The sequence below is a fragment of the Salvia miltiorrhiza genome, chromosome 2, assembly GCF_028751815.1.
Source record: "Salvia miltiorrhiza cultivar Shanhuang (shh) chromosome 2, IMPLAD_Smil_shh, whole genome shotgun sequence".
NCBI lineage: Eukaryota > Viridiplantae > Streptophyta > Magnoliopsida > Lamiales > Lamiaceae > Salvia > Salvia miltiorrhiza.
The window spans coordinates 55336855-55350775 of NC_080388.1; the positions used below are offsets into that span (position 1 = coordinate 55336855).

At 38.4% G+C, this 13921-nt stretch overlaps 1 protein-coding gene across 1 annotated transcript; it reads left to right on the forward strand.

Annotated features, from left to right (window-relative positions):
• The first annotated feature begins 292 nt into the window (after positions 1–292).
• On the forward strand, positions 293–1369 carry LOC131010394 (protein MIZU-KUSSEI 1). The gene has a single exon (XM_057937892.1). The coding sequence runs from the start codon at positions 534–536 to the stop codon at positions 1191–1193; it is 660 nt and encodes a 219-aa protein (XP_057793875.1). The 5' UTR covers positions 293–533; the 3' UTR covers positions 1194–1369.
• Positions 1370–13921: the final 12552 nt, after the last annotated feature.

Consider the following 13921-nt stretch of genomic DNA (forward strand, 5'->3'; position numbering starts at 1 on the left):
AATTTGGTAAAAGTTCGGTAATTTTACATTCTAAGTACTAAAAAGCAAACCATTAAAACTATACAGTTTTTCTTTCATTGAACAATTAAATTTTAAAATCGTATGATAATGGACTAAAAAATTCAAGATCATTGATTTAATCATTGATCACTCTATCAATAATTAAATGAAGACACGCGATGACGCAAACTAACAAATCCAAATTAAAGATTGTAAAAAGTAATTTGAAGTTGAGAGCCTAATAATTGATAACATGTAATTGATCCAAAAGCGATGGGTATTAATTAGGATAGGATTGTATTTGTATATGTTGGTATATCAAAGTAGCTGAAATTGGGAGCCCATATGTCAGCCAAGTTAGTGCTCTCCATTCCCCACATAAAAAGATTCCAATGAGAAAACAACCTCCCTAACTCCTTTTTTCACACTTTTCTCCAATCATTCCACACTACTTATTACATCATAAACCAAAGCAACCTCATTTGAAACGAAGAATGCCCTGCCCACTCCCATCCCTATAATCGAATTAAAATATGGAAAGCCCCGCCTTATTCTCCCTCCTCCGGCGCCCTAAACAACCATCCAAGAGCGGCGGCGGTGGCCTCCTGCGCATGTTCAAGCTCCTCCCCATGCTGACGACCGGGTGCAAGATGGCGGCGCTGCTCGGCAGCCTCCAGCGGAAACCCCTCCTGACGGACAAGGCGACGACGGTGACGCTCTTCGGATACCGCAAGGGGAGGCTGTGCCTGGCCATCCAAGAGGACCCTCACCGGCAGCCCGTGTTCGTGATGGAGCTGCCCATGCTCACCACCGCCCTCCACCGGGAGATGGCGTCGGACATGCTCCGGATCGCGCTGGAGACCGACACCAAGAGCCACAAGAAGAAGCTCCTCGAGGAGTTCGTGTGGGCCGTCTACTGCAACGGCAGGAAAATCGGCTACTCCATCCGGAGGAAGAACATGAGCGATGACGAGGCGCATGTTATGCAGCTGCTAAGGGGAGTCTCCATGGGCGCCGGCGTCCTGCCCAGCCTCTCCGACAAGGAATACGCCGTCGACGGCGATTTGACATATATAAGGGCCAGATTTGATAGGGTTGTCGGATCCAAGGATTCTGAGTCGTTTTACATGATCAATCCTGAAGGTGCTTCTTCACCCCAAGAGCTTAGTATTTTTTTCCTAAGGCTTCGCTGATTTTTCATTTAATTATTTCTTTTTTGGGTTTGGGTTTGGGTTTGGTTATACTTATACGTAAGTAACGTACGTACACTACTGAGTTTTGTGCAATCATGCGAGCTACTTAGATTATCTCTCGTTTTTCTAATTTTCAAATATACTTAATATGGTAAGTTTCCATTTTTTGGTTTCTATATATTTGTATTGAGAAACATATGTAACGTATAGCATTATAATCACCTTGGCCAAGCTGTGATCAGATTAATTTGCAATATTACTAATTTTCCCCCTATTGTAGCTCCTTTTGTATATAAATCCGTGAGACTTTTCGGAGTGGCAAGCTGGAAGACTAAGTTTAGGTATATACCGCTAAGTGCATGTGTGTTGGTTTGTCTTCAATAGTCATATCATCTAGTGCAGTACATTTTTGTGCGAATTTTTTTTGTGTAAAGTATACATATTTATATATATATATATATATATATATATATATATAGGGGCGAATATATATGTATATTTGTATTTAATTATATACATAATTTAGGCAGCTAGAGATGAACTAGAACGAGGGGTACCTGACTGATCGTCTAGTGCAATACATTTTCGTGCGAAATATTATGCATATTTTTGTTTGCATATGTATTTTTGTGTTTAATTATATATATTAAAAAAAATTGAATATTAAAACAAAAATTTATTCTCATTTATCTCTGCGTGTATTTTGCCTTTGAAGGCCTCCACGTGTTTTGTTCTTGGTGCGCCACATAGATAGAATGTGTGGTTCATAATTGATACTACATACTCCCTCCGTCAATGAAAGAACTTTATAGGACGAAGTGACACGAATTTTAAGAAAAAAATTGTATTATGTATTACGAGTTGAGAAAAAGTTATTGAGTGTATTAAGATGAAAGAGATCCGATCACCTACCCACCGTGTGCAAACATAACGTGCTCATCACTGATGTGACAATTGTAATTAGAGTAAGATAATTTTAATTAGAGTAAGATTTATTAATTATCTTTCCTAATTAACATTGCCACATCAGTGGTGGACACGTTATGTTTGCTCACGGTGGGTAGGTGATCGATTATGTAAGATGAAAATGTATTATAATTAGTATTAAGAGTGATAAAAATATGAAAACTAAGGATAAATGGAGGGAGTATTAATTGCAAGTAGTAAATTCTTTTATGGATGGAGAGAGTATTACCTAAGGTTTGGATATTACTCATTTCGTCCCATTACAAACGTCTCATTACTTTTGGGCACATATATTAAGAAATGTGTAATTAGTAGATAAAATTGGTTAATAGAAATTGTTTAAGTATTAGCCATAGAGAGAATATGTTGCCAAAAAATGAATGAGACATTTGTAATGTGATATCTCATTATGGAATGTGGGGCATTTGTAATGAGACGGAGGGATGTAGTGTCACACCCCAATTCTTGAAGGAATAAATATAATCGAGGTGCAACTAATTCATAGAAATAAACAAGGGAAATACCTTGTTAAAACCCGAAATAGGATAGAAAGTCGGGCTATGCCCCTTTGGATCACAAGTTTTGTTTCATGCTTCTGACAACCGACATTCATTGACATAAATTTAGTAGTGAAGAGTCTAAGCTAGGTCAAATATATCATTTGAAATTTAACATGAAGATCTTAAGTTGGGAAAACAAAAGACTGATATGAGTAATTGCTACAGCGGAAGTCTAACATAGGAATTTATCTCTAGCCTCAGCTCCGTCCCGTCAGCACCGGCCAGCCAACCTGAAAACATTTGAAAGTATTTTTGGGCTAAGTACTAATGTACTTAGTGGGCATGCATTTTCATAAATATTTCATATTTTTGTAAAGACAGTTTATCCAATCGTACTTGACATAACTTAGAAGATTTTAAATTGAAAGAACTTCTAAGCATGTTAAAATAATTTTCATTTGTGCGCACATGTCACACTCCCTTTCCGTTACTCGCTGTGATCCCGGACCTTTTAGCCACCGACGGATCCATTACTCCTGCTTTACTTGGACTGAGGGCGTAACCCAGCCAAGCTCCCATTTGGGACCCAATGCTCCGGAACACATCCCGTCGAGCACCCTTATAACGCCTCATACATGATTAGTGCCCGATGGAGATCAACCCACCAGGTCAGCTAATAGGTGTACACAATTCCCAAATAACGTGTTAGGTCAAGAGAGAACCTCGATCGATTCATTGTTGCGAGCCTTAAACGGAGCAGAGTGCACAAAATATTTTATTGGATAAACAGTTTTCATTACATTAAATAAACAATTTGCATTTCATTGAAACATTTAGAGCTTAATAACTCAATCATACTTTATACATTTGGAAAGTAAGCCCACCTGATTAGGCAATGCCTGTCGTTTATTCTTAACTCTGAATTGGTATAGCAGTGCTAGTCCTCACGATCCACAAAGCCTACAAGAAATCTATAATCTTAATAGGTCTCCCGAATCTAATCTTAAGTCATAGTGAAGTGCTTATCATCCTATGATTCACTTAGCCGGGTTTTCATATTTTAATAAATAAATAATTGAAAAAATAAATACTTGAGTCAAGGACACCAATAATATCCTTATTCGATTTTTAATAATAAAACCTATTTAATCATAAATGATTCTATGTAAAATGTTTGATGCAAAATTAATTCATGCTTTAACTCACATAATTAAATAAATATATTATTGAAAACATTTCTCTTGAGTTAAGAACACCAACAATATTCTTACGCGACTTTCTTTAATAATTAAAATTATAATTAAAACCAATTAAATCATAAATACTTTTATTTGCAAAAAAATGCATATGCAAATGCATGTCATGCTTAGCATATAATAAGTAATCACTTAAAATATGCACATAATAATAATATGATATTATTATGCAAATTAAAATAATTAATCAAACTTAATAAGTCTAATTAATTAAAATAGTGCAGTCCATTTTAAATAAAGAAGCTGCACAACCCAATTGAATAAATTAATAAAGGCCCAGTTGATTTAATAAGTAAAGGCCCAAACTGAAACAAAAACTCGGCCCAATACTCGGCCCAACACTCAAAGCCCAAAAATAAAGTCAACCCCCAAATTCTTCTCCCTTATTTCCTTTCGTTTCTCTCTCTCACGCTGAAACTCTCTCTCTCTCTGCTTCGGTTCCTCTCTTCTTCCCTCATCTCACGCCGCCGCCACCTCCCATGAATCCGGCGGCGCGTCGCCGGCGTACCACCGTCGCCCTCATCTCTCTCTATCTTTCTCCCTCTCTATAGCCTCAATTCACCAAATCGGATCCCCCAAATCAGAAACCCTTGCTGCTTCCCCCTACGATTTCCGGCGACATTACAGCCGGAACCACCGCCTCCTTCCCCTCTCTCTCTTTTCTGATTGACAGCCACGGTCATCCGGACCGCCGCCATCACCGCCTCCCTCATCCTCTCTAAGATCGCCTCTGCTCCTCTCCTTGACAGACGAACGGCAGCAGCCATCCACCACCGTCGTCGATCTCACTCCGCCGAACAGCCCCGCTGTCCAGCCGCCGTCCTCGACAAAACCCAGCCCAGACCCGGCTCAGAGCGGCAACAAGGCCCTTGCCTCGCCGCCTCTCCCTCAAAACTCCGGCCGACAACAATAGCCGCCGACTGCCGCCCTCTCTACCACTTCTCACCAAACTCGACACTTACAGCAGCACAACCCACAAAACATAGCTCAAGATTCAAGTTTTGAAGCATGCTTGTTTATCAATATCTATCTCATTGCTTGTATTCTCAATGTAAAATTAGTTCATACAATTCATGCTCAATGTATAAATAAGGTAAAGTTCATATCTTTAAGTCTCTTTTTTTCTTTTCTCTGAAAATGCATATCTATATGTGGACACGTTTATGAATGAGTGAGTCGTCTATTGCTTTTGAAATCAAAGTGAGAAAATTAGATAAGAAAGTTTGAGGTGGAACCTTGAGTTTGAATATATGGCTGACAGTTGGGGTTTGATTTTCTGCTTGTTTTTGAAATCAAAGTGAGAAAATTAGATAAGAAAGTTTGAGGTGGAACCTTGAGTTTGAATATATGGCTGACAGTTGGGGTTTGAATTTCTGCTGTGTTGCTGAATCTCAGTGGATTGAGAGCTCTTGCATTTTGAGTTGCTTGCTAGCTATAGTTATTAGTGTGTGATGGAAGGAGGACTTTGGCTGATGAGATAAAGAGTGAACCTTCTACTTCTTGTGAGAATGGGGTGAGTGAAATTGTGGGAGAGGTGGTGAATAATGAAATGTTGCTGCAAGCTCGATTTATAGGCAAACTTAGCCGTAATAGTTGAAGACAATGGCAGTAATAGTTGAAAACAATGCATCAACTTTTGACAATGAGATTATTTGCCGTAAATGCATGGAAATTGGCAAGAGCTGTGAATAGTAGCCTATGTGCTAGCCCATTTGACCAACAGCAAGAATAGATTTGCTGTCGTGTAGTGCAGTTTGGAGGGGAGTTGGTGGCTGCCAATTGCCAAGTGTGGCTAAAAGTTGAAAAAACTAAATGTAGGAGCATGGCTCTTGATGGGAGTCTAAGTGAGGTGAGTGATGATTTGACAATTAAAACTGTCTCATAAAAGAATTGTATCTGTAAAAATCTTTAAGGATAAAATTGTCGAAACTGTAATAATTCTTCAGGATTTGCTAATTAAAAGCTCGTGAAAATACTTGAATGTTAAATTAAATAAATATGCAATGCATATAAATTTAATAACTAAATTTACCAAAGCTTTTGTAAATTATTTTAGTTGGAATTAAAATAAATTCTTTTTCTTAATCAGGCGTGAATCTTCTTAAATCTAAGTTCAAAAATACTCTAAATATAGCTACGAGGAAACGGGGTGTTACATTCCTCCCTCCTTATAAAAATTCCGTCCTCGGAATTGCATATTTGGTATTCTAGTTTGGGATACTAGACTTTCATTATCAGTGCGGCTACATAGCTTGATGCTTATCACATTTTCTAATCGTGAAAATGCTACGTCTCATGTCTCGAGAACTGTTGACAAACGAACTCATTCTAATCATACTATGCTTATCGCAATCAAAGAAGATCTTATTGGGACAACTATATAGTACGAGTTTATACATTGGGATGACTAAATTGACAATCACCGAGATCATAGTCATGTGGGCTGGCCAGACCCAGCACGGCGAGTCACTCAGTCAAATGGGAGCTTCGCTCCCAATCATGTCAACTTTTTATTTCTTATAAAGATCTAAGTCAACTTCTAACTTAAAGCACTTACTTCTAAGTACTTCAATCATAATCATTGGTACCATATAGGTCCATTCTATGTCGTTCTAGCGGTGCTATCACGACTAACATTCTTAAGACATTCTTGGGTGGTTCTCAAACATTTTGTAAAAGAATTCATCATTCTAATCATATAGGCAGTGAACCTAAAATGATAACATAAAGTTTTCTCATCATTCATTCATACATACATACATACATATATTTTCTTTATTTGAAATTTTGAGTCATATGGACATTAAATGTCCCTTTCATGAAAAACTTTGCTTATGCCGGAAAGATTCAAGGAATCTAACTCGACCATACATACATACATACATTGATTCGTTAAGGGCTCGGGTTGTCCCAAACACGAAATATATTCATTGAGTCGTTATGGGTTCGGGTAGTCCCAAACACGACAAAAAGCATTCACATAGCATCGTAAACATAAGGCGCACATTTTCTTGAAAACTTTCATAACATCTGAAATACATATATGTATATTTTTGAAACTATTATCGTACCTTGGTTGCGGCAGTGTGACGGTGAGCTGAGGGCTACTGACATTCTTAGAAGTCTAGAGATACTATTCTAGACTCGACATCAAAAGCTTATGGTTATCAGAAACATGAAAGGAAACTCATGCTCTGATACCATTCTGTCACACCCCAATTCTTGAAGGAATAAATATAATCGAGGTGCAACTAATTCATAGAAATAAACAAGGGAAATACCTTGTTAAAACCCGAAATAGGATAGAAAGTCGGGCTATGCCCCTTTGGATCACAAGTTTTGTTTCATGCTTCTGACAACCGACATTCATTGACATAAATTTAGTAGTGAAGAGTCTAAGCTAGGTCAAATATATCATTTGAAATTTAACATGAAGATCTTAAGTTGGGAAAACAAAAGACTGATATGAGTAATTGCTACAGCGGAAGTCTAACATAGGAATTTATCTCTAGCCTCAGCTCCGTCCCGTCAGCACCGGCCAGCCAACCTGAAAACATTTGAAAGTATTTTTGGGCTAAGTACTAATGTACTTAGTGGGCATGCATTTTCATAAATATTTCATATTTTTGTAAAGACAGTTTATCCAATCGTACTTGACATAACTTAGAAGATTTTAAATTGAAAGAACTTCTAAGCATGTTAAAATAATTTTCATTTGTGCGCACATGTCACACTCCCTTTCCGTTACTCGCTGTGATCCCGGACCTTTTAGCCACCGACGGATCCATTACTCCTGCTTTACTTGGACTGAGGGCGTAACCCAGCCAAGCTCCCATTTGGGACCCAATGCTCCGGAACACATCCCGTCGAGCACCCTTATAACGCCTCATACATGATTAGTGCCCGATGGAGATCAACCCACCAGGTCAGCTAATAGGTGTACACAATTCCCAAATAACGTGTTAGGTCAAGAGAGAACCTCGATCGATTCATTGTTGCGAGCCTTAAACGGAGCAGAGTGCACAAAATATTTTATTGGATAAACAGTTTTCATTACATTAAATAAACAATTTGCATTTCATTGAAACATTTAGAGCTTAATAACTCAATCATACTTTATACATTTGGAAAGTAAGCCCACCTGATTAGGCAATGCCTGTCGTTTATTCTTAACTCTGAATTGGTATAGCAGTGCTAGTCCTCACGATCCACAAAGCCTACAAGAAATCTATAATCTTAATAGGTCTCCCGAATCTAATCTTAAGTCATAGTGAAGTGCTTATCATCCTATGATTCACTTAGCCGGGTTTTCATATTTTAATAAATAAATAATTGAAAAAATAAATACTTGAGTCAAGGACACCAATAATATCCTTATTCGATTTTTAATAATAAAACCTATTTAATCATAAATGATTCTATGTAAAATGTTTGATGCAAAATTAATTCATGCTTTAACTCACATAATTAAATAAATATATTATTGAAAACATTTCTCTTGAGTTAAGAACACCAACAATATTCTTACGCGACTTTCTTTAATAATTAAAATTATAATTAAAACCAATTAAATCATAAATACTTTTATTTGCAAAAAAATGCATATGCAAATGCATGTCATGCTTAGCATATAATAAGTAATCACTTAAAATATGCACATAATAATAATATGATATTATTATGCAAATTAAAATAATTAATCAAACTTAATAAGTCTAATTAATTAAAATAGTGCAGTCCATTTTAAATAAAGAAGCTGCACAACCCAATTGAATAAATTAATAAAGGCCCAGTTGATTTAATAAGTAAAGGCCCAAACTGAAACAAAAACTCGGCCCAATACTCGGCCCAACACTCAAAGCCCAAAAATAAAGTCAACCCCCAAATTCTTCTCCCTTATTTCCTTTCGTTTCTCTCTCTCACGCTGAAACTCTCTCTCTCTCTGCTTCGGTTCCTCTCTTCTTCCCTCATCTCACGCCGCCGCCACCTCCCATGAATCTGGCGGCGCGTCGCCGGCGTACCACCGTCGCCCTCATCTCTCTCTATCTTTCTCCCTCTCTATAGCCTCAATTCACCAAATCGGATCCCCCAAATCAGAAACCCTTGCTGCTTCCCCCTACGATTTCCGGCGACATTACAGCCGGAACCACCGCCTCCTTCCCCTCTCTCTCTTTTCTGATTGACAGCCACGGTCATCCGGACCGCCGCCATCACCGCCTCCCTCATCCTCTCTAAGATCGCCTCTGCTCCTCTCCTTGACAGACGAACGGCAGCAGCCATCCACCACCGTCGTCGATCTCACTCCGCCGAACAGCCCCGCTGTCCAGCCGCCGTCCTCGACAAAACCCAGCCCAGACCCGGCTCAGAGCGGCAACAAGGCCCTTGCCTCGCCGCCTCTCCCTCAAAACTCCGGCCGACAACAATAGCCGCCGACTGCCGCCCTCTCTACCACTTCTCACCAAACTCGACACTTACAGCAGCACAACCCACAAAACATAGCTCAAGATTCAAGTTTTGAAGCATGCTTGTTTATCAATATCTATCTCATTGCTTGTATTCTCAATGTAAAATTAGTTCATACAATTCATGCTCAATGTATAAATAAGGTAAAGTTCATATCTTTAAGTCTCTTTTTTTCTTTTCTCTGAAAATGCATATCTATATGTGGACACGTTTATGAATGAGTGAGTCGTCTATTGCTTTTGAAATCAAAGTGAGAAAATTAGATAAGAAAGTTTGAGGTGGAACCTTGAGTTTGAATATATGGCTGACAGTTGGGGTTTGATTTTCTGCTTGTTTTTGAAATCAAAGTGAGAAAATTAGATAAGAAAGTTTGAGGTGGAACCTTGAGTTTGAATATATGGCTGACAGTTGGGGTTTGAATTTCTGCTGTGTTGCTGAATCTCAGTGGATTGAGAGCTCTTGCATTTTGAGTTGCTTGCTAGCTATAGTTATTAGTGTGTGATGGAAGGAGGACTTTGGCTGATGAGATAAAGAGTGAACCTTCTACTTCTTGTGAGAATGGGGTGAGTGAAATTGTGGGAGAGGTGGTGAATAATGAAATGTTGCTGCAAGCTCGATTTATAGGCAAACTTAGCCGTAATAGTTGAAGACAATGGCAGTAATAGTTGAAAACAATGCATCAACTTTTGACAATGAGATTATTTGCCGTAAATGCATGGAAATTGGCAAGAGCTGTGAATAGTAGCCTATGTGCTAGCCCATTTGACCAACAGCAAGAATAGATTTGCTGTCGTGTAGTGCAGTTTGGAGGGGAGTTGGTGGCTGTCAATTGCCAAGTGTGGCTAAAAGTTGAAAAAACTAAATGTAGGAGCATGGCTCTTGATGGGAGTCTAAGTGAGGTGAGTGATGATTTGACAATTAAAACTGTCTCATAAAAGAATTGTATCTGTAAAAATCTTTAAGGATAAAATTGTCGAAACTGTAATAATTCTTCAGGATTTGCTAATTAAAAGCTCGTGAAAATACTTGAATGTTAAATTAAATAAATATGCAATGCATATAAATTTAATAACTAAATTTACCAAAGCTTTTGTAAATTATTTTTGTTGGAATTAAAATAAATTCTTTTTCTTAATCAGGCGTGAATCTTCTTAAATCTAAGTTCAAAAATACTCTAAATATAGCTACGAGGAAACGGGGTGTTACATTCCTCCCTCCTTATAAAAATTCCATCCTCGGAATTGCATATTTGGTATTCTAGTTTGGGATACTAGACTTTCATTATCAGTGCGGCTACATAGCTTGATGCTTATCACATTTTCTAATCGTGAAAATGCTACGTCTCATGTCTCGAGAACTGTTGACAAACGAACTCATTCTAATCATACTATGCTTATCGTAATCAAAGAAGATCTTATTGGGACAACTATATAGTACGAGTTTATACATTGGGATGACTAAATTGACAATCACCGAGATCATAGTCATGTGGGTTGGCCAGACCCAGCACGGCGAGTCACTCAGTCAAATGGGAGCTTCGCTCCCAATCATGTCAACTTTTTATTTCTTATAAAGCTCTAAGTCAACTTCTAACTTAAAGCACTTACTTCTAAGTACTTCAATCATAATCATTGGTACCATATAGGTCCATTCTATGTCGTTCTAGCGGTGCTATCACGACTAACATTCTTAAGACATTCTTGGGTGGTTCTCAAACATTTTGTAAAAGAATTCATCATTCTAATCATATAGGCAGTGAACCTAAAATGATAACATAAAGTTTTCTCATCATTCATTCATACATACATACATACATATATTTTCTTTATTTGAAATTTTGAGTCATATGGACATTAAATGTCCCTTTCATGAAAAACTTTGCTTATGCCGGAAAGATTCAAGGAATCTAACTCGACCATACATACATACATACATTGATTCGTTAAGGGCTCGGGTTGTCCCAAACACGAAATATATTCATTGAGTCGTTATGGGTTCGGGTAGTCCCAAACACGACAAAAAGCATTCACATAACATCGTAAACATAAGGCGCACATTTTCTTGAAAACTTTCATAACATCTGAAATACATATATGTATATTTTTGAAACTATTATCGTACCTTGGTTGCGGCAGTGTGACGGTGAGCTGAGGGCTACTGACATTCTTAGAAGTCTAGAGATACTATTCTAGACTCGACATCAAAAGCTTATGGTTATCAGAAACATGAAAGGAAACTCATGCTCTGATACCATTCTGTCACACCCCAATTCTTGAAGGAATAAATATAATCGAGGTGCAACTAATTCATAGAAATAAACAAGGGAAATACCTTGTTAAAACCCGAAATAGGATAGAAAGTCGGGCTATGCCCCTTTGGATCACAAGTTTTGTTTCATGCTTCTGACAACCGACATTCATTGACATAAATTTAGTAGTGAAGAGTCTAAGCTAGGTCAAATATATCATTTGAAATTTAACATGAAGATCTTAAGTTGGGAAAACAAAAGACTGATATGAGTAATTGCTACAGCGGAAGTCTAACATAGGAATTTATCTCTAGCCTCAGCTCCGTCCCGTCAGCACCGGCCAGCCAACCTGAAAACATTTGAAAGTATTTTTGGGCTAAGTACTAATGTACTTAGTGGGCATGCATTTTCATAAATATTTCATATTTTTGTAAAGACAGTTTATCCAATCGTACTTGACATAACTTAGAAGATTTTAAATTGAAAGAACTTCTAAGCATGTTAAAATAATTTTCATTTGTGCGCACATGTCACACTCCCTTTCCGTTACTCGCTGTGATCCCGGACCTTTTAGCCACCGACGGATCCATTACTCCTGCTTTACTTGGACTGAGGGCATAACCCAGCCAAGCTCCCATTTGGGACCCAATGCTCCGGAACACATCCCGTCGAGCACCCTTATAACGCCTCATACATGATTAGTGCCCGATGGAGATCAACCCACCAGGTCAGCTAATAGGTGTACACAATTCCCAAATAACGTGTTAGGTCAAGAGAGAACCTCGATCGATTCATTGTTGCGAGCCTTAAACGGAGCAGAGTGCACAAAATATTTTATTGGATAAACAGTTTTCATTACATTAAATAAACAATTTGCATTTCATTGAAACATTTAGAGCTTAATAACTCAATCATACTTTATACATTTGGAAAGTAAGCCCACCTGATTAGGCAATGCCTGTCGTTTATTCTTAACTCTGAATTGGTATAGCAGTGCTAGTCCTCACGATCCACAAAGCCTACAAGAAATCTATAATCTTAATAGGTCTCCCGAATCTAATCTTAAGTCATAGTGAAGTGCTTATCATCCTATGATTCACTTAGCCGGGTTTTCATATTTTAATAAATAAATAATTGAAAAAATAAATACTTGAGTCAAGGACACCAATAATATCCTTATTCGATTTTTAATAATAAAACCTATTTAATCATAAATGATTCTATGTAAAATGTTTGATGCAAAATTAATTCATGCTTTAACTCACATAATTAAATAAATATATTATTGAAAACATTTCTCTTGAGTTAAGAACACCAACAATATTCTTACTCGACTTTCTTTAATAATTAAAATTATAATTAAAACCAATTAAATCATAAATACTTTTATTTGCAAAAAAATGCATATGCAAATGCATGTCATGCTTAGCATATAATAAGTAATCACTTAAAATATGCACATAATAATAATATGATATTATTATGCAAATTAAAATAATTAATCAAACTTAATAAGTCTAATTAATTAAAATAGTGCAGTCCATTTTAAATAAAGAAGCTGCACAACCCAATTGAATAAATTAATAAAGGCCCAGTTGATTTAATAAGTAAAGGCCCAAACTGAAACAAAAACTCGGCCCAATACTCGGCCCAACACTCAAAGCCCAAAAATAAAGTCAACCCCCAAATTCTTCTCCCTTATTTCCTTTCGTTTCTCTCTCTCACGCTGAAACTCTCTCTCTCTCTGCTTCGGTTCCTCTCTTCTTCCCTCATCTCACGCCGCCGCCACCTCCCATGAATCCGGCGGCGCGTCGCCGGCGTACCACCGTCGCCCTCATCTCTCTCTATCTTTCTCCCTCTCTATAGCCTCAATTCACCAAATCGGATCCCCCAAATCAGAAACCCTTGCTGCTTCCCCCTACGATTTCCGGCGACATTACAGCCGGAACCACCGCCTCCTTCCCCTCTCTCTCTTTTCTGATTGACAGCCACGGTCATCCGGACCGCCGCCATCACCGCCTCCCTCATCCTCTCTAAGATCGCCTCTGCTCCTCTCCTTGACAGACGAACGGCAGCAGCCATCCACCACCGTCGTCGATCTCACTCCGCCGAACAGCCCCGCTGTCCAGCCGCCGTCCTCGACAAAACCCAGCCCAGACCCGGCTCAGAGCGGCAACAAGGCCCTTGCCTCGCCGCCTCTCCCTCAAAACTCCGGCCGACAACAATAGCCGCCGACTGCCGCCCTCTCTACCACTTCTCACCAAACTCGACACTTACAGCAGCACAACCCACAAA